Source organism: Trachurus trachurus, assembly GCF_905171665.1.
Source record: "Trachurus trachurus genome assembly, chromosome: 7".
Taxonomy (NCBI): domain Eukaryota; kingdom Metazoa; phylum Chordata; class Actinopteri; order Carangiformes; family Carangidae; genus Trachurus; species Trachurus trachurus.
Window position 1 is genome coordinate 20,206,291 of NC_139901.1, and position 19,189 is coordinate 20,225,479.

The 19,189-nt window shown below is 40.6% G+C and overlaps 3 protein-coding genes across 5 annotated transcripts; all 3 read right to left on the minus strand.

Moving 5' to 3' along the window:
- Positions 1-2,023: 2,023 nt before the first annotated feature.
- On the minus strand, positions 2,024-10,330 carry znf740b (zinc finger protein 740b). 2 transcript variants are annotated; one of them, XM_083974806.1, is made up of 7 exons: positions 10,255-10,330; positions 7,215-7,348; positions 6,809-7,036; positions 6,286-6,414; positions 6,050-6,185; positions 5,608-5,726; positions 2,024-4,240 (listed from the first exon to the last, which is right to left on the minus strand). In XM_083974806.1, exons 2-7 carry the CDS (start codon positions 7,257-7,259, stop codon positions 4,091-4,093), a joined length of 807 nt encoding a protein of 268 aa, XP_083830932.1. In that variant the 5' UTR covers positions 7,260-7,348; positions 10,255-10,330; the 3' UTR covers positions 2,024-4,090. The 2 variants fall into 2 exon arrangements, with proteins under 2 accessions (XP_083830932.1, XP_083830933.1); XM_083974807.1 differs by lacking the exon at positions 7,215-7,348 and having other exon boundaries at positions 10,255-10,325.
- A 1,128-nt stretch (positions 10,331-11,458) lies between these two features.
- On the minus strand, positions 11,459-15,557 carry csad (cysteine sulfinic acid decarboxylase). Of its 2 annotated transcripts, XM_083974797.1 has the most exons (14): positions 15,390-15,557; positions 15,147-15,292; positions 14,940-15,066; positions 14,756-14,846; positions 14,296-14,518; positions 14,101-14,180; positions 13,753-13,807; positions 13,510-13,626; positions 13,343-13,407; positions 13,167-13,248; positions 12,860-13,059; positions 12,470-12,521; positions 12,285-12,374; positions 11,459-12,122 (listed from the first exon to the last, which is right to left on the minus strand). In XM_083974797.1, the coding sequence occupies exons 1-14, from the start codon at positions 15,400-15,402 to the stop codon at positions 11,949-11,951; spliced, it is 1,515 nt and encodes a 504-aa protein (XP_083830923.1). In that variant the 5' UTR covers positions 15,403-15,557; the 3' UTR covers positions 11,459-11,948. The 2 variants fall into 2 exon arrangements, with proteins under 2 accessions (XP_083830923.1, XP_083830922.1); XM_083974796.1 differs by having other exon boundaries at positions 15,147-15,557.
- A 598-nt stretch (positions 15,558-16,155) lies between these two features.
- Positions 16,156-18,710, minus strand: LOC310988266 (uncharacterized protein). Its single transcript, XM_083974798.1, has 4 exons — positions 18,635-18,710; positions 17,060-17,400; positions 16,880-16,972; positions 16,156-16,796 (listed from the first exon to the last, which is right to left on the minus strand). Exons 2-4 carry the CDS (start codon positions 17,373-17,375, stop codon positions 16,516-16,518), a joined length of 690 nt encoding a protein of 229 aa, XP_083830924.1. The 5' UTR covers positions 17,376-17,400; positions 18,635-18,710; the 3' UTR covers positions 16,156-16,515.
- Between the last annotated feature and the right edge of the window lie 479 nt (positions 18,711-19,189).

A 19,189-nucleotide genomic window follows, 5' to 3' on the forward strand; every position in this document is an offset into this window, starting at 1 on the left:
AGAGCACTCCCCTCCCTGATAGAGTGAGCCAGACGGAGCACAAGGCAGCACTCCTACACTTTACCTCTGGACCGGCTCCATGATCAGTCTGTCTCACAGAGATGATTTCGAACCTAGATGATTTCAGCACTTTGTGTATGAAGATGGAGTGTTATCTCCCCCTCTCTGATCTCCTCCCCATCTACCTCACTTAAAGAGGTCCATTGTTAAGTGCCAGGGGCCTGTGGGTGCTGTAAATCAGGCTGCAGAGGGAGGGGATGTCTCCCATGGGAGGAAACGCACACTCCCAGCAGCCTTCAGGCTGATCTCATCCTGCCTGTCTTAATGCTTTAATTAAAGAACTGGTCAATAGCAAAGAGGAAGGTGCTAAAGGGTATGATCTGCACCTCCAAACGTACAACTGATGTGGCAATACCCTCGCAGGCAGAATGACGGGGCAGTGTACTTGGAGAAATTCTTTCCTCCTGCTTGAAGAATGCAGATATTAGCTATTACCGCACAGACAGTTATGTCTATTTTATTGCCTACTTTGACAATAACAGCAACATTTTAAACAAATCATCTTCATGCAGGTCCGACTGGCTGTTGTGTGGTTCCCATTACTCCGTTGTAGATGTTTTAACAAGCTCTAAAATCAAATTTGATTCGAAAACTGTTTTTTTTTTTTTTGTTTGTTTGTTTTATCAGGATTACTGTGACCGGAATTTTTTACTTTTCTTTGCAAGTCCGCAAGTAGTATAATACAAAATCATATATGGGTCATACATTTTAAACAAGTCCAGGACATGATATCAGTGATTGCTTTGAGTTTTAAGGTGTATTGATCATCTGTTGTCTCAGCTTTAACGATTACCATAAAAGGCCCCTGAAAACTACAACAACACTTGGCTTTTTACACAGTGCAAGTACCATCTGTTTCCTACTGTCTCTCCAGGAAGGTCGTAAACAGGCGGTACCTTAGCATACACCTCCCTCTTGTGGTACTGACGAGGCCCTGTGTGAACCTACTTAAGCAACAAAACTGGATTACTTTGTGTAGTTGTCCAAGCTGAATGAGACGTGTTGATGAAAGGAGAACTCGTCACTGACAGTTGCCCTTTTCAATGCTTTTACTTTTCTTATTAAAACTAATCAAAATAAAATAGAAAATGGGAAGACATTTTCCCATGGAGGTGTAGAGATATCGCATTCAAAAGATCATGATTTGTGATGTCACAGTGCCCTTCGACCACCAAAATCTACTCAGTTTAAGAAATTTGTAGAAATGACCTAAATTCCCTTAAAGTGTTGCTGAGATTTCCCACTCACAAGAATGGGATGAACAGACAATCTAAAATCTGAAAACATAAAGGTTACAGCCCTGACTGTCGCTGTCACAGAGGCATAAAAACTATTTTCATCAGCTTTGTATTATTGTAAATATTTTTATTTTGTTGAACAGTGGTAAGAAAAGCAGATTTGTTATTATTTTTGCATTTATCATATAATGTGCTGTTGATGTGTCTGTCTCATTATGGCAAGCTGATGTCCGTCTCGCAGGTTATTTGTGTTTGTACACACACATTCATTTGATAGTGTAGTAACATATGTTTTACATGTTATTATTGAAAACAGATTTATTTACACTCAGCAAAATTTGGAGCATCTCCCTTAATCACATTCATGTCGATCAGTTACTGGTATTTTCTTCCCCAGAGCACTGATCTTGAACCACCTCCCATCTTGGAAAGTATCTTTAATTATTTCTACATCTTTGCCACTGCACTATGGAGACGACTGACCCTCAATTGTTCATGGATGCCACCTGCTGACATAACTAGTGCACTGCATTATTCTGAAATGTTCTGCAGTCTTTCTTCTTATCTTTTTCTCTAAAAGATGTCCTGACTGAATCAGGTAATGTACAGTTTGTACAATTTGATGCTGATTAGAGCTCAGCAGTTGCGAAGTCACCAGAATAATCTGCTAATCCCTCTGAAGAAGTTTAGTTTTATGAGAAGAAAGGAAGAGATCTGATGTGAACAATTCACACTAGTTTAAAAACCGTAACAGCTTTATTGAGACTTGGGGCCATAAAAGTCCACTCACTACAGCATGATTGAGTCTTTACTTCACACCCCTGAAATAACAAAAAATAAAAGTTGGGGCTAACATTAAAAAAATGTCTTTACCAAAACAAAATGTATACAAGTTCCTCCAACAAATACATGCAAAAGAAAAATAAAAAAAAATATGCTGACTAATCATGGCTGCTATACTAAAAGGGAACGAGTATCAGCTTTTACTTTACTCCTAAGAGCATGTTGAATGATAATTCATCATGGCCTTTTCTGTTTTCATAAAAATCATCAGACTAATGATTATAACTTTGTAAATACTTTGATTCGCTTTTGGAGTGTAGGTCCCATACGTTCTATCTTCTACCCTTACTACAATTTAAATATATATTAACTTCATAAACAGTAGACAAGTCAGTGAGGGGCCCAAAACTCCTTTCACATGATCTAAAAGTCTGACAGCAACGGAACTAACAGTCTATTATAAAACATGTTTTAACCTAAACAGATATTAAATGTTAAAAACTCCCGTCTTCCTTTACAACTGAGCTACCATCTTCAGTCCAGTGTTTACAAACTGATTCGATTCTACAGAGGCCTGGACATACAATAACATAATGTAGGTTATGATCATAGCAAACACCACGTGGGCCTTGTATTCCTCCCCTGTCCATAAACTACATTTCTCATCTTCACTGAAGATGCTCAAGGTTTAAACGGAGATGAAATGACATGGCACTATATTCAGGTCACATTCAGTCAGGTCAAGACATAGGTCAGCTCTCTACATCTGTGGATGAGTCAAATTACACGTTAAACACTTTAAACTGTACCGGGCCACTTTCACAAACTCTGAACTAAATCTGGTTAGCACCAAGAAAGATTTCCCAGTACCAGCAGTGAAAAATGATTTTAGGTCTGGGAGTAGTTTATGATCCACCTCTGTGGAAACAGCCTCATAAAAATCACTTCTGATGAGATTTGATAATATACTGTCAGGAACCTTTAGGTAGGTCTCAGCATTACAGATAATATGCTGACCCAGCCTCACTTAGAAAAATACTTTTGAAAGTCTCTCAAAGTCAGAGGGATCTAACACTGAGTGGAAAGAAATAAGACTGACAGAGGTTCCTAGGAGCAGGGACAGTAAACACACTGAGTTTATCTCAAGGGTGTTATTACAGAAGCACTTTAGGAAACCCCTGATTTTGCCACAGACAAGTCGTTCCTACATCCAGCTAACATTATATATATAAAAAAAAAAAAACTCACTAGATTTGTTTAAGAGCATCAAAAAAAAAACCTCGGCTACTCCTACAAAACCTGTCAGCCTCTACAGCCTTTCAGCAGCGTAACCTATTAACAGTCAGGGCATCACCCCTTTAAAACAAGGAACATTGTGAAGAACATGCTAATACCCAGATTATTTGAAAATTGGACATTTCAGGAGATTATAGTTAACTGTCAGTGTTATTCAACCTGTCTGTAGTGTTGTATAGTGTAGTTACTGGATTTGTGGGTAATTACTTCCCTGTGGCAGCACAGACCACAAGTCCGCTGGGATGTCTCACTTATCAGCATAAGCTGGTACATGGTTAAAAAGCTACATAGTTCTGCGCTTGTGCCCATTAGTGAATTGTCCGTGTGGTAAGAGGCAGCTCTGGGGCTGACAGCAGACAGTTCATGCAGCCAAAAATATTTGCAGTCTCTTGGCAGCAATACCAAAAATACATCTACTCAGATTAAAGTAGATGTGAGCATTTTTCACTGGGTTATTGCTGTAATATCGTGATCTGCTGTCCAGGATTGTGAATTAGTCCTTCTTTTGCATGTATCATAATGTAATGGCAGATTTTAAAAAAGTACAAAAAAACTACTATCAAGCTCTATGGATGAGCAAACTAAAGTTTGGTTGTGTTTAAGCTAGGCTGTCAGGTTACAGTTCTGTGGTGTTTCAATGTTCAACATTACTGAGCCGCAGACTGCTGCTGTCTGTAGGATCTTTTTGTGGGGTCCTGGGGGGCAGGTGGGTGTCAGACAGTCAGGCGGTTGTTGGAAGGCTGTAGGGGGCTCCAGGAAGCTGGATGGCCAGGTGTATCCTGCGAGTACTGGCTCTCCTCTTTGCTCATCCCAACAGTGCAGAGCCGTCGGTGCCTGAGCAGTCTGTCTGTCCGTGAGAAGTTCTGAAGCCGGGCAGAGAAAGATGTGCATTTGAGTCAAAGTGAAATAGCAAAGCTGACTGCCACAACAGCTGCTTTTATTTATAAGATTCTGGCTAAAATGCAGAAACCCTGAAGAACATGCAAAGCCAAGACATTGAGAGAGAGTATGATTTTGGCCTGAAAATGGTTCTCAAAATAATCCTCAAATTGAGCATAATTTCTGCCAGACTGTTGATTTATGTGCAGCGTGAGGTAATCACAATGCCAGATTAACTGCATGAACAATCAACCAGTCGGCTCTCAGACGAGCAACCACATGTCTGGTGTGTGAGAAATTTTGGTCAACTGTCGCGCAGCGGGAGCAGCTCCTCTGCTGAAGCAGCATTTTCAATATTCCAGCTAAAACTTTGGTCTTGGAGCTGGTGTGATAAAAAACATAATTTCTGCATAATCCAGCAAGTTTTTGTTCAGTTTTTTTTTTCACCTTTATTTTCAATCAGTCATCAAAGAACTGCAGAAGGTAATCCGCCCTTTTCTGTTTTTATCATTATTATTGAGGATGCGGTTGTTATGTTTGGGGAAACTTTATTGGAATTATCAATGGACAAAACCAACCTGTGACTCTGTGTTTGCATTCAGTGTGAGCATCATGTCACGGCTGATCAATTGATCCATACAGCATGAGTTTAAATGAGGTAGATTGTGGCCATGCAGAAAGACTGACTGAGATTAATCTAAAAATGCTCAGTGAATAACATACAAAAAAAGGCTACATTAAAGGGATGGTTCACCCAAAATTCAAATTTCACTCATTATCTACTCACCCTCATGGCGACTAAGGGCTGGGAGAAGTTTTAGAGTCCTCCGTGCCTTCCCGGAGTTACAGCGGGGCTCCGTGCAGCAGTATTTGTCCATATGGCGGTAGCGAACGGGGTTCACTTTTCTTTGTCCAAAAAGACACACCAAAAAACATCCAAATACCTCCACACAGCTCGTCTGTAATGTCCCTCTTGTATTGAAGCCCCAACATGAGAAATTGTTCCGAAAAAGAAAAATAGATAAGTCTATATTTTAAGCTTGTTTGTAGCGGAAGTCTTAAAATATAGACTTATTTAATTTTTTTCCGAACAATTTCTGATGTTGGGGCTTCAATACAAGAGGGATATTACAGACTAACTGTGTGGAGGTATTTGAATGTTTTTTGGTGTGTCTTTTTGAACGAAGAAAAGTGAACCCTGTTCGCTACCGTCATATGGACATGCAGTGCTGCACGGAGCCCCGCTGTAACTCCGAGAAGGCCCAGCCCTAAGTCGACATGAGGGTGAGTAGATAATGAGTGAAATTTGAATTTTGGGTGAACTATCCCTTTAAAAGAATGAATGACTAACCTGATGGCAGCGATCACACTGGTAGGGCTTCTCTCCACTGTGCACCCTCTTGTGTCTGTCCAGGTGGTAACGCTGAATGAACCGCATATCACACGCATCACAAGCAAATGGCTTTTCCCCTGTGAACAGCCACAAGTGGAAAATGTATCACTTACAGTCGATTTCACTGGACACATTGATCTATTGCTTGCATAAAGATACTTTTCACTTTTAACATTAAATCGATTTGAAACGTTAATCTTTTACTAAAACTTTGACGGGTCCTCTCCAAAAGAGCAACACAATTACATGATATGGACAAACACAGAACATTTTTATGTTTTCTGTAGTTAAATCCAAGCAAAAGGAGCCTTTGAAATGTGTGGAGGCTACTCATTACTCCAGCCTGCATTTTTCGTATCTTTATACCAGAAAAAGGTCACAATGAGCTGTGTGTCCTCACCTGTATGTGTAAGTATATGTCGCTTGAGGTGGTAGCTACTCCGGAAGGCTCCATAGCAGTGGTCACAGATGAAGTTCTTCTGGACTTTCAGGGAACTGTCATCATCATCATCCATCTCGATTGGTGGAAGTAGATGCTATCAACAACAGAGACAACATTTAACATTTAATTTGTGAAATCTGGACTTAATATCACGAGTAGATCTTTGTAAAGAACAGCTCTAAAAATATCTTTACCTCCACCACTTTCTCTTTGACTTTGTTGGATTTTTTGTGCTTTTTCTTGGGTTGCATATTCTGGTTCGCCTGCATGTCCTTTCCATCCATCAGTCTTGATGTGTGATAATCCCCGTCTTTTCGGATTAGCTTCAGAAGAAAGCAAGAGATCAGTATAGTTTAGTTTACCACTTTGAGAGCTATTTAAAAACAGCAGAGCCTGCAATTAATAGTATAAAAGAAGTCACAGTTGTTGAAAATCACTGTGTATTATTAATAAACTTAAACTATCCTTGTGTTTGCTTACAACTGCATCATAGTGCATATTTAGTGTTAAAGCAATTCATCAAAGTTTATATTTTGTTTAAATATTAAATAATCACATATATTCTTCGCAATACACATGATGTTTCCTACACTGTTCCATGACAGAAGTAGACATTTTCTGTGAATAACCATCAAAGCAAAGCTTTTAAACTACAGATTTAGAAAACCCTCTGAGTGACCCTGTCTATTTTTGTCTTCATGCAAAAATCTCCCTCACCAGAGGTGGACAGCTCCCAGTCGAAGGATGCCCCATGTGGCTGTTGTGTGGTTGTCCGTGGTGAACCTGGTGTCCATGGTGGCTGTGCTGCGAGTGGCTTTGCTGGCTCTCAGAACTGGCTCTGTGCCCGTGACCCAAGGATGACATCATCTTCTTCTGGCCTGGGATGCTGTTGGCTTGCATTAGGGCCATGCTGGACAGCACCGCCTCACAGCCCAGCAACCCAGCCTGGAAACACAAACAACATGTCAGAGCAGAAAGTGGGGGCCATAAGACTCCTCACAGAGACAAGGAGTCGGGGAGAACGAGGTTGGGGGTCGAGAAATGGGACTGACAGAGAGATGAAATGGTATCGGGACACGTTAAAACCATGATGGTGATTCTGGAGATGAAGACTTCCACTGACCCATTTCATATGGTCTCGAACAGAGTTGTTGGAATGGTGTGTCATCGCCGTGGTTTGAATGCGTGTGTGTTTGGGGGAACAGGGGGGGCTTCACTCAGGATGATGGGTGACAGAAGAGACACCCACCTGAAAGTCTGAAAGTAGAGGCATGACAACATAAGGCTAAGCTTTTTACATGCTGGAATCAGGCGCTGGAAAACCACATCAATCTATTTAGATTGATCAAATCATGTCTGGATATACGGCATGCCCAGAAATTTATGTCCAGCATTAATATCTAGTTTATTAGGCAATAAACCCCCAGAGGTCTGGTGCACATTACATGTCACCACGGGTGACAGAAAACACAACAGTCGGGGAGAAGAAATAAAAGAAATGGAAGGAAGAAACTGAGAGACATCAAGGCAGCCTCCAACAACAAAACACATGTGTGCAGGAATGATACATCAATCAAACAAATGCTTCATATGTGAAGTGACAATGAAAAGTGTAAAATACATCTAATGCCTGTGCTTTTTCTTTTTGACAGTAGTAAGTGCGCTATAAAACCCATTCTTCCTTTTAATCTTAGATCATATTGTTTTAGACATCGTAAAATGAAATATAGGCGACATGGGATGTTTTATAATCTGATTGAAAGCTACAGTTTGTCTTTGTACAGCTGAGAAAATAAGCCTAATAAACTGACAATACCCTGAGTCTACATCTGAGCAACTCACATTGTCATAGCAACGCTGGAAGTCGTGTTTCACAGCACAAATCAACCGATGAGTCACTGGGGTATTTCAGATAGTTCACAAACCAGTCAGTCACGTTAAAGTGAACTGGACAGCAGCCGTGAAATCTGGCGCTGTGGTAACTTCTGCAACTATCATCTGCTCTCAATCACCTGCACATGTAAAGCACTGTGTGATAACTCAACTGCATATAACTGCAAAATTATTTCTTCAGAACAGCTATAGTGTGGATAATTACATAAACAAAAATTAGTTTTTTTTCTGTTGTCTCTCGGCTTGCATTATTCTGATTATTTAAACGTACAGCCAGAGCATGAAAATGATTATAAGATTGATAGAAGATAGATGACATAGGCTGGGATACAAAGGTAGATGCTGGGGTGTCGTTTAGCTCAGTTAGTAGGGCAGGCGTCTCATGTATAAAAAGGCTACAGTCCTCGCTGCAGCCGGCCCCGTATCGAATCCCGACTCGAGTGGCCCTTTGCTGCATGTCATTCCCCCTCTGTCTCTCTCTACTACGCTATCAATTAAAGGCATAAAAAAGCCCCCAAAATATACTTTCAGAAAAAAAAAGAAATGTAGATGCTTAACATGAAAGGGTCAACAAAATAAAAGAACAGCAAAACTTCCATAATATAAGCTGTTATACCGACACACCTGATGATCAATTAGGAAAAAGGACAAGGCTATTTTGTGTAGGGTTCATTACAACATTTCCAAACAAAACTCACCCACTGTACAAACTCCCTGCTCCTCACTGACTGCCTTTACATGTGCACGAGTGTCTGCTTTTTATGAAAAACACGTTATCCAGGTTTCTAACCATCCTCTGGCATGTTTTCAGGTGCATGCTCGACTCACATTACATAGTAAAAATATGTTTTTTTAAATGGCAAATGCTGCACCGGCAATAAACTTGCTCAAAGGGAGTCTGATCAAAGCAGGTCATGAACAAATTGTGGCACTGGTCTGCAATCACTGATGATCAGATGCAGAAGGCAAATACAGGATGATTAATGAAGCAGAGCTTATACAGTCAGAAACCAAACTGCGTTAATATGCAGGCGTTAGGTAACTCAGTCAGAACAGGAATAACACAAACCAAACCAAACATCAGAAACCTCATGTGTATGCGTCCCCAGGTTTCTTTATAATCTGTGTAAACAGTAACACCATATTCCACATCAAAACCAGAATACCAGAGTGTATTTAAACACACTCGTTATCACAACACCAAGAACTTAAAGAAATTATTGTCTCACATGATCATGTAGCCTATAAGATGAAAAGGGGCAGGTAGCATTTTGTCCTTGAGAAAATCATCAAACATCCTGGGCAGTGAACAGCTAGTGGAGCAGTGGGAACACAGTACCACCATGCTCCAAACCCCTCACTGGATAAAAGCAGCCAGTATGACTATTGCAATGAGTGGTGAGATAAACAGTTGCGAGGGAGGCATCCAAGATTTATTCAGCAGCATGATGAGGCCAAATGCGTAGAACCATCTCAACCTCAGTGAGTTTAATTGGGATTTTATGAAGAGAAAAGACACTGGGAGAGCAAGTTCTCCACAATGCATGGAACAATCTACCTGCAAAGCTCCCTGCAAAACTGAACAACTGCAGCTACCAAAGAGAAGTGGTACCATTTTAAAGTATAGTGCAACCACACCAAATGTTGATCCGATCTACTCTTTTTGTGCACACTACTGTTACCTGGACAGACCATGCGTGCACACTTTGATGGTACAGAAAAATGCCACACATCAATTTAGAGTAAAATGTTTGCTCACAGTCAATTGAAGTATTTTAAAAAGCCGAATAATTTTGGATTGTGAATGGCGCTCATTTGAAAGCATGTCTGTATAACAACCACGTTAAACAATGAGGCACTCGGGGTACTAGGGAGCTGGCTAACGACTGGTACCATGCTGGAAACCTGACCATCCCTGAACAGGTTAGCTTCGGTCAGACGGGACTGAGTGTGGAGCTCTCAGATACCTGCTGCTGCTGCTGCACGTACGACGTAAAAGTGAGCAGTACAATGAGAGTTTGCTGAATGGAGCAGAAAATGCTAACCAGCTAGCCAGCCAGGAGTTGGGTTTGAGGATAACTCTTGTATGACTGCACCCCCACCCCCCACCCCAGACAACACAACAACAGCCAGGCAGGGCGTGCGGGCTCAGTGCCGACCACAAAACAACAGCTCCCTCTCCGGCTACAGCCGCTGGAAACAAACGAGCAGCACGTTATAAAACGCCTAAAGAACCGCGACAGAAACGTGTCGGAAAGCCGACTGCTTACCTTTCGGTTTAAACAGTTTTGTAGGTTATTATTTCTTGTCGCACTTCCAATTTCTTCTCAGTTTACAAACACTGACAGGAAACGCCACCGGAAGCGCTTCGCGGGGAGAGCCGTGATTGGGCGAACGCGCAGTCACGTGATCGGAGCGCGGTGACCTACATTTTCGGCCATGATTGTGAGGGACTGTTGGAGGCGGAGTAGGAGAGTATCTTTGGTGGAGGCGAGGCAGTGGCGGAGCACAAAGATCTGGACCCCCCAGCGATACATAGATGGGGACCACTACAACCGCTGTTTTCATAGCCAGCCTGTTTGCTCTGGAAACGTCTATTTGCGAGGAAGAAGGGAAGAGATGATCAGGGTCTGTTTCCAGACTCTTTTGTGATGTGGTCTGACAGACCAACCACAGGAGTTTTGCACTGTAAAATTAGCTAACTTCAAATATTTGTGACCAGGAAGTGATTTAATGAGTAATAATGGTAACATGATCAGACAGTCAAAAGCATTTGAAACTGAGGTGTGATATGCTTGTAGGCTAATTCAGTGTGTGCATAAGAAATATAACAATCACCCAGTCAAATCCCCATAATCTACAAATAGTCATTCAAAATATGGCAACAGTTTTAAGATCCATTGTAGGCTACTTAATGTGGCTCATGATCTGTTTCATGCAGAATGTAAAAGTCAGCGTGAACACGAACCAGATTAATCCCTAAAATACCAGATTTTTATTTTTCTTGATATGGATCAAGTGACTCGACAGTGCATGACCTCCTAAATTTAAAAGATGAACTCATGCATCTAAAACTGCAGCGCTTTTCAGTCCTTTTTTCATCAACACATTTATTTATATCATACATTATTAAAAATATTTTGGCCCTTGTACTGTACCACTGTATTTCATTATAAAAGAAAATGTTTTATTTGCAAAATTGTGGTCAATCAGTTTCCAGCCAATGAGTGCGTAGTACATTCTGCTGCAACATGGACATACCATAAAAAGAAAAGATAAAAAAAAAAAAGCTTTGCATAGCTGAAGGCACAATCCACAGATTGCATGACTTGGCTATCACGCTCAAACTGACTGACAGGTCTTAACAATGTTGAGCAATAAGTCAGACTGAATTATTACACTTTTATAATGCAATTGGTGATTTATTTCCCTCAGCAGATCTGATCACAACAAGAGGAGAGTCATAAACTACTCATGTTTCAACATTTTTACGTGAGAACTTGTATTAAAAACAGGTTAGGTTAGTTTAAAGGAACATTATTCAAATACATACATTAAGTAAAAAAGTATGAGAAAATAACAGGGCAGAGTGTTGGGTTTTTCTGGAATTTACAGAAACATCATCATCATCATCACTACTAGTTACTTACTCTATAATGCCGCCCTGAGGGCAAAAAGTCAAAATACAAGTGCAAAAGGTCACATCTAGGACGTCTTATATAATATTGTATAACAAAACAGATTTCTTGATATGATTATTGTAAGTCCCCTTTTAGCTGAAAATCATTGTTATAAACTACTTGTTTCTTGATCTGAGGATGAAAAGTTCTAAGTCTGGAAAAACTAATTTCAGAGCACATGTTTAATCACATCTGTCAAACATGATAACTTCTTAATTTCTCATCATTTGTGACATTTGGATGCAGCCTCAGATTATGAATGGGCAGCTGAGTTGTAATTTTGATCACAGATCAGTTCCCAGTCTTTCAATTTCATTGAGAAAGAAGTCCATGTCTCTCTGGGAAACAAGAGGAGAGAACACAATGACACGGAAAAAGTTGACCCTGTTTCCCAGAGGTTGGTAGCCAACCATCATTGTGCCTTGTTTCATCATGCGTTCCTTGATGACTGGAGCAACCTTTGAATCAAATAAGGAAGATAAAAAAACACACACAAAGAGTTATAGACAAAAAACATGGAGACTACAAGCATCCACAAGGAAATTAAAAATCATAAACTCTTATGTGACTATAGTCTTTATGTGCGCACTTGTAACTTGCACTGTAATACAGACACTTACTTTTGCCAGCCTCTCCTGATAATCTGCATTTCCTTCCTTCCCTCTCAGACTGGGTGGTATGTACCAGAAGCACACATTCACAAACTCTGGCTGCCAATGGAGACAGAAACAGACATGTGTTAGACAATTTTGCAAAGAAAAAACAACAACGTACCTTTTTTAGTATCATTAAGATATTTACTTACCTCATCCAAAAGGTGGAACCCCTGTCTTTTCTTCATCTGTTCAACCAAATACCTGTAGGGGCAAGTTTTTACAGTATACGCCTTTATATAAAATGTTGATGATGCCGATGTCATTTGTGTTATTTTTTCAATAAAATTGAGATGGTGATGGCAGGCAGGCAGGAGAAGATTATGTGAGTGAGGATTTCAGTTTCATAACCTGCTGCACAATCCTAAATATTCCTTCTATTCTGTTCTATAATGTAGATGAATGAACAGCTACAGTTTAGTGATAAGATGTGAGTTAAGTGAAATAGTAGTGCTTTTAGATGTCATCTTTTCAAAATGAGATCATTTCTAATTCATTAATTATTTCAGGTGTGCATTGAGCTACAGCTGCAGCTTGCTTACCTGACATGGTTAAAGGCTTTGTCTACACGTTGTTCAAAGCCATTAGAGCCAACAGCCTTCCACATCAACCACAACTTCAGACAGTCCACCTTGCGGCTGCACTGCACAGACTTATCCCCAACGTCCAGATTGATGTCATAGAATTTGTCTTGCTGGAAGAGGTAGGTGGCGTTGGCGCTGTGGCACTGCTTCAGCAAATTCTAAGGAAAAGAAGATAAATGACTGTCACAATTTTGAAGTGCAAAACCATTGAAAAAGGTCAAGATGTGTATCAGGTATGAATTGTCCTCAAAGTGTGAAATCGAACCGTGGTATCCTTAAGCAGTAAGGTAGAGCACTGCAGGCCAGCCACCAGCATCTTGTGTGGATTCCAGGCAACTGAATTTGCTCTTGTTACACAGACACAAAGAAACACACACATGATAATCAATAAATCAAATATCGCCTGACCATGTCTTACTGCCTGGCCTGTACATTTAATACCTGTCAACTCCTTTCATCAGATGTCGGTGCTGCTTGGAGAAGAGCACACTCCCTCCCCAGGCAGCCTGAAACAAATACATACTTCTACATGAACTCACATTTTAATGAATGTAACACAAGCTAATGCAAGACAGTGTCATTGCAATTTCTTTCACTAGAGGACTCACATCTACGTGCATCCAGAGCTCGTGTTTCTCACAGACGTCAGCTATGCGGTCCAATGGGTCAAAGGCACCCTGAACTGTGGTCCCTGATGTGCAGCTTACCAGGAATGGCACTGAACCCTGGTAGAAACACACTGAAAGTCAGTACTGTCATCTTGCACTCTGTGATTTGTGACTTGCAGGATGAACAAAATGTTTTACGGTTGGTTAGTGAACCATGACAGGTCATACCTGATACTTACTCACCTGAGATTTTGCCAGCTTTATCTGTTCATCCAGGTCATCTGGTCTCATACGCCCCCTGCAGCACATGAGAGAGCACAGAGAAAAAGGAAAGAAAAATCGGTCAGGCATCACTGTGGCAGGATCCTGAGAACCGACCGACAACTGGCTGGTGGGAGTTAATTGTTTAATCTGTAAAAGGTCAGAAAATAGTGGAATAATATCCTAACATAGACCCATGGTCCACAGTTATGTTACATTACCATGTTATTACAATGATATAACATGAAAAATGGGAAAGGCCTCTCATTTGAGGATATGTACCAGGAAACCTTTGGCTCCAAAATGGCTCATACAAAAACAGTTAATTACCTATCATCCACTTTCACCAAAATGACGTTGTCCGTCCCAATTCCCAGAAGTGCAGCCCCTTTCTTCACAGAGTAATGGCTCTGAAAACATAAGCGATGCTTCTTTTAATCATATTTATACACAAACACTGAAGTTTCATTCTCCATCTAGGACCTCAATCCCTCAGATGTACAGTGTTGAACAGCTGTTCCTGACCTCTGGTGATGTAAAAATGGTCAGTCGTGGGAGACCCCACAGCCCCTGGCTTTTGACCTCTGGGAAGAGTCGGTAGCGTGCAAGGTTCATGGCGTATATGTTGGAAGTAGACCCTCCAGGGCAGAAAATACCATCACCTTCGGTCCAGCCCACCATCTGACGCAGGCCCCTCAGAACCTCAGTCTCCATCAGCACGAACACAGGGGCCACCTCGTAGGTGAAACTGCAGGTAAAATACACACTATAATGACCAGAGCGCCGAGTAAACACCTGCAGTGCAAACCATTTAGGTCCAGTATTGTGTATTTTCACTTATTAAAATTTTTAATGCAGATTTTTTGATATTTTTACACTTTACTTTTACTAATGGAAGATCCACTACTACCACCTAAAACCGTCACAAAACCTTATCTACATATATCACTTGATGTGTAATGCGCTATCTCTTGCTGATTCTTACAGGTTAGTGTTGAGAGCCTCAGTTAGCATTCGTCCAGACAAGGCGTGGTAGTCTACCCCCCCAAACTGCTGATTAAAAAAACGTGGGTGACCTGAAATGATCGAGGAAAAAAAAAGAGAAAAGTCTCATCACGAGTGAATAAGGTCAATCTATTCAACTGGTACAGCTGTCTCAGCAGTCTTACTTGTCTTGATGCTGTACTTGGCGACATCTTTAACTCTTTCTAGGAGCTTGTGCTGTGGCTCCCCTGTTGGCCTCAGCTCCAGATCCAGCAGCAGAGCCAGCTCCTCAGGCTCCTTCCACTCACAAACCTGCAGGAAGAAAAAGTGGATAATGAGTTTTATTCAGAATCATCACTGTAATTTGACACAATTGGGATTTGGGGCTTTACCTTCTCTTTGATGTCTGTGCCCTTGCAGAGCACCTGCTCCAGAATAACTTTGAAGGTTTCATTCAAGAAGAGTTGGCCCTCTGTGTGGTCGATAAGAGGTTCACTCAGGTCAGTAAAACCAGCTGCTTCCTTCGTCATCTTATCTGCTGTAGTTACAACAAAAAACATGAACCATCACTTCCAAAAGTTAAGAGCTACAAAAAAAAAACAGAAAAATACAACAGCACAATGTAGCCTACTCACATGAGTTTGCCATATCAACTAATGTGACAGGAGCGTGAGGGAGTCTACCTTTGCACCAGACTAAGTTAATTAATGTTATGTGGGAAAACACAGCAAGTAACTTATCTTTTATGAGTTTCTGCTTTATGGGAGCGTTGTTCTCTGATTAACCCTCTGAGGTCGGAGGGGTATTGTATTGTCGTACTGTTTTGCGTCTATTTCCGGAACGGAATACGACAGAGACGTAGCCTATTACGATAATTCTTCTTCTTCTTTTTTTAATGAAACCGGGACACTTCAACCTTTAAATCGAGCCCACCGGTGTCTCTGTGGTTTACCCATGGATCTATTAAAATGCATCCATGAGCTTACCCAGAAGCCGAGCAGTCAAGTGTAATATCGGGTGTCCAACAGGAGACCAGTGTGCCGTCACATGACGGGCTAAGATCCAATGGGAAAGCTATGAGCGGTCAACATCCACCGCCAAAGATCGTTTATTTACATCAAGATGATGCCTCTGTTGCCGTGTATGATCCATAGACTGTATATAAAGAGGTATGATCACTACTATCAGGAAATCTCCAGTAAATTCTAATCTCTGCTTTACTGCAAACACACACTGTTTTCATGCCAGACATAGGCTACCAGGCGAGTGAGCCATTTTTGCAAATAATGTAAATAATATATTTTATATCATAGCTAGAGCCTTGATTCTTTTAGCCCTTATCCCCAAGATCTTAAAGAACATCCATCAAAATACAGGACAGAAATATGATTTATTCCTCCTCTTTAGATATTCTGTTGTAGTACATTAAAATAAAATGAGCACTGTTAGTTAGTTGTCCTAACTGCCTTGACTGGAGGGAAAATATAAAAATCAGTATTACAGTCACAAGAGAAAATAGAAACAGCCCTTTTAAAGAAATTCCAACTAACAAAAAGTTTTTTTTCTACACTGTAATAAAAAGCAGACGATCATCTTTGAATGAGAGTCCTCTTGTCCAGTGGTACGTCAATGTCTCTGAACTGGTCCCATTAAAATGGTCTTTTTCTAATATGAATTAAAAGTATTTATAATGAGAAATACACTCATATCCAGTTGCAACATCCTCCTTTGAAAGTATTTCAGTCCCAGGGGGTGAAGGCCTCAGTCACTCTTCAACAAGTGGTCAACACTTTCAGGTGGCAGCGCACAGTCCTCCTGACTGAGCAGGGAGTGCAACTTAGCTGCTGTGGCTTTTTCCCTCTGGCACGTCCTCCAGTAGCGTAGCATGGCAAATACTCGCTCCACATGGCTGGAGTGGTCCTCCTCAATCTGCTCCAGCTTCACAGACGGGATCTCCAGAGCCACTCTGCCAATCTCCCGCCAACATTTGCCAATGGCACGGGCCACGGTCATTAACTGCTTCTCCGTCACTAAACAAGGGCCTGTAAAATGAGACAAGCAGATAAAGCAGGTGATGATCTTACAGTATTTTGAGGGGAAAAGCTTTGAGTGGAGCGTGACTCACTGTTGTTGCAGATCTGTTTGCCAGGAATGGTCTCTTGCAATTCAGGAGCTTTTCTCTTCTTTCGTTTTCTTCTTCTTCTTGTTTGTTCTTGTTCTTGTGTAAAGAAAACATTTATATTTAAGATATAAATCTAACAGCATCTCACAGATAGCTGAAAATATTGAGCGGATATTGACCCACCTGATGATAGCGTGCTGATTTGCAGATCCTTTATAAAATCAAGCAGTGGAAAGGTTTCTAGTAGAGCCTGGTCCTTCAGGAGCTCCAGTAATCCTCGTGCTGCTTCAGGCCCTCTCTGGAGGATGTGATCTAGCAGCTCAGTCACCTTCTCAGTAGGAATACGGCATGATTTCACCTGCTGGTAGCCGTGAGGTGACAGCAGACAGCGAGAGTCTGCGTGCTGCAGCACAAAGTCAGGATCACCACTAAGTATTTCTATTAGTCTGGCCTTCTGGCTCCGGAGTAGCTGGATTTCTGCTGCTGGTTCCTCAGCCATGACTGAATGTCACTTAAATCAGCTCCTGAGAAAAAAAAATATAGTGATGATGATACATTTTCTTTATCCAATCTAAAATGATGGCAAAACTTAATACTAAACACTCTTTAGTCCTAGAGTCAGTCATTTCCTATTCAGACACACATAGATGTACACATATTTTTTGTAACTAAGCTAATAAAGCTATAAAGGTACAATGATATTCTCAAATTTATTTCTGATCGCTTGTGAAATCTGCAACCAGTGAGTTGGTCATGAAGCATGTGCAGTGGTTAAATAAATGACTTATTATCTGTTAAAATATAATGACAAGGGAATTACAAACCAAGCAATGCTGACAATTGTCCAGGGCCCCACAACAGGTTTAGTGCATATCATTTTTGTTTAACATGATTAGATTAATTTCATATTTGTCATGATTTTTCACCACTTAAAGAGAATATTAATTAGGTATGATGTGCCCTAAAGCTTGAAGTCCTGGTCAGGCAGGACAAATACCTTTATTGTTGCAGCATAGTGTTGTTTTAATTTCTCTGTCAGGTCATTCACACACAGCCTTCATAGTAATGCATCATAGTGAGGCTGTAACCAATAATCATCTTTTACAATCAATACATTTGACAGTCACTTTCCTAAATAATGGATTGGTTGCTTAGTGTAGCCTATAGGCCTACATGCCAGAAAAGATCAGGAAAAATGCTCATGATTATGCCCTGAAGATACATGTTCATTTTGTTTTCATTGATAGATGGTGACGAAAATGACAAACTGTGTTACCAATCGATTTTCTGTCAATCAAATAAGCAAATCTACTAATCAGCTTGTTAATTTCACTTCCAGCGCACCGTTTGGTTTCTGGGTGTGTGGGCTTATCATGAAAGTACAAACTGAGAGCTGCTTTAGTGCCTGAGAGGTTGATCTGGAAGATACAATGTACCTGTTTCTGACTATAAGTTTGTTCTTTGTATAGTGACAGACTATTATTATCATTATCTAAACCCAGCGTCCTTTAACAACAGTACTGTATGTGCTTCGTTACACAGGTACAACTGAAACCCACGTCAGCCTGACCACAGCCCCATGCTGAGTTTGTTTATGTCTACACTTCCTGATTTCCTGCACACTACACACTCCCTCTCACGGCGTGTTCTCACAAGACTCTTTTTCAATTTATTGTAACAGCTGATATCACAGAAAAAATACGATTAAACCAAAACAGCTTTGAGCAGACAAAGAGAAAACATTTCCTGTGTTCTCACATATCGGGTTTGTTCCTGCTTCTTCGCTCCCGCTTCGTTTTCTTCTCTGTTTTTGTCAGAGGAACCCACTGAAACTTTTTTTTTTTGTACTGGTGCTTATTGGTGTACTGCCATCTAGTGGCCGGATGATTTAACTGCAGATTTTAACTCCCAAATCAAGACTTGGTGACATCTGGTGGGATTGAATACACATTGCAGTCTGTGATGAAGGAAGTGTTCAGAGATCTTTTCTTTAAGAATAAATCATAATAAAAAAAACATTGTTTAATCTGAATAAAGATGAAATAAGATGACACTTAATGTCCCCTGAGTGTAGATTCAAATTACAGCAGCAGGGTTAAAAGGGAATACATTAGCCCATATAAAGTGCGGTGAAATAAATAAAACACAAAATAAGAAATTAAACACCTAGGAGAGAGGATGTTAAATCTATTTACAATACGATAAAAACACAAAATTCATTTTAGTATCAAATATATAATGTTGTAGTATAAGTCTGAAATATACACATTTTATCATAATAATAAAGTATAATAAAGTATGAATCATACATAA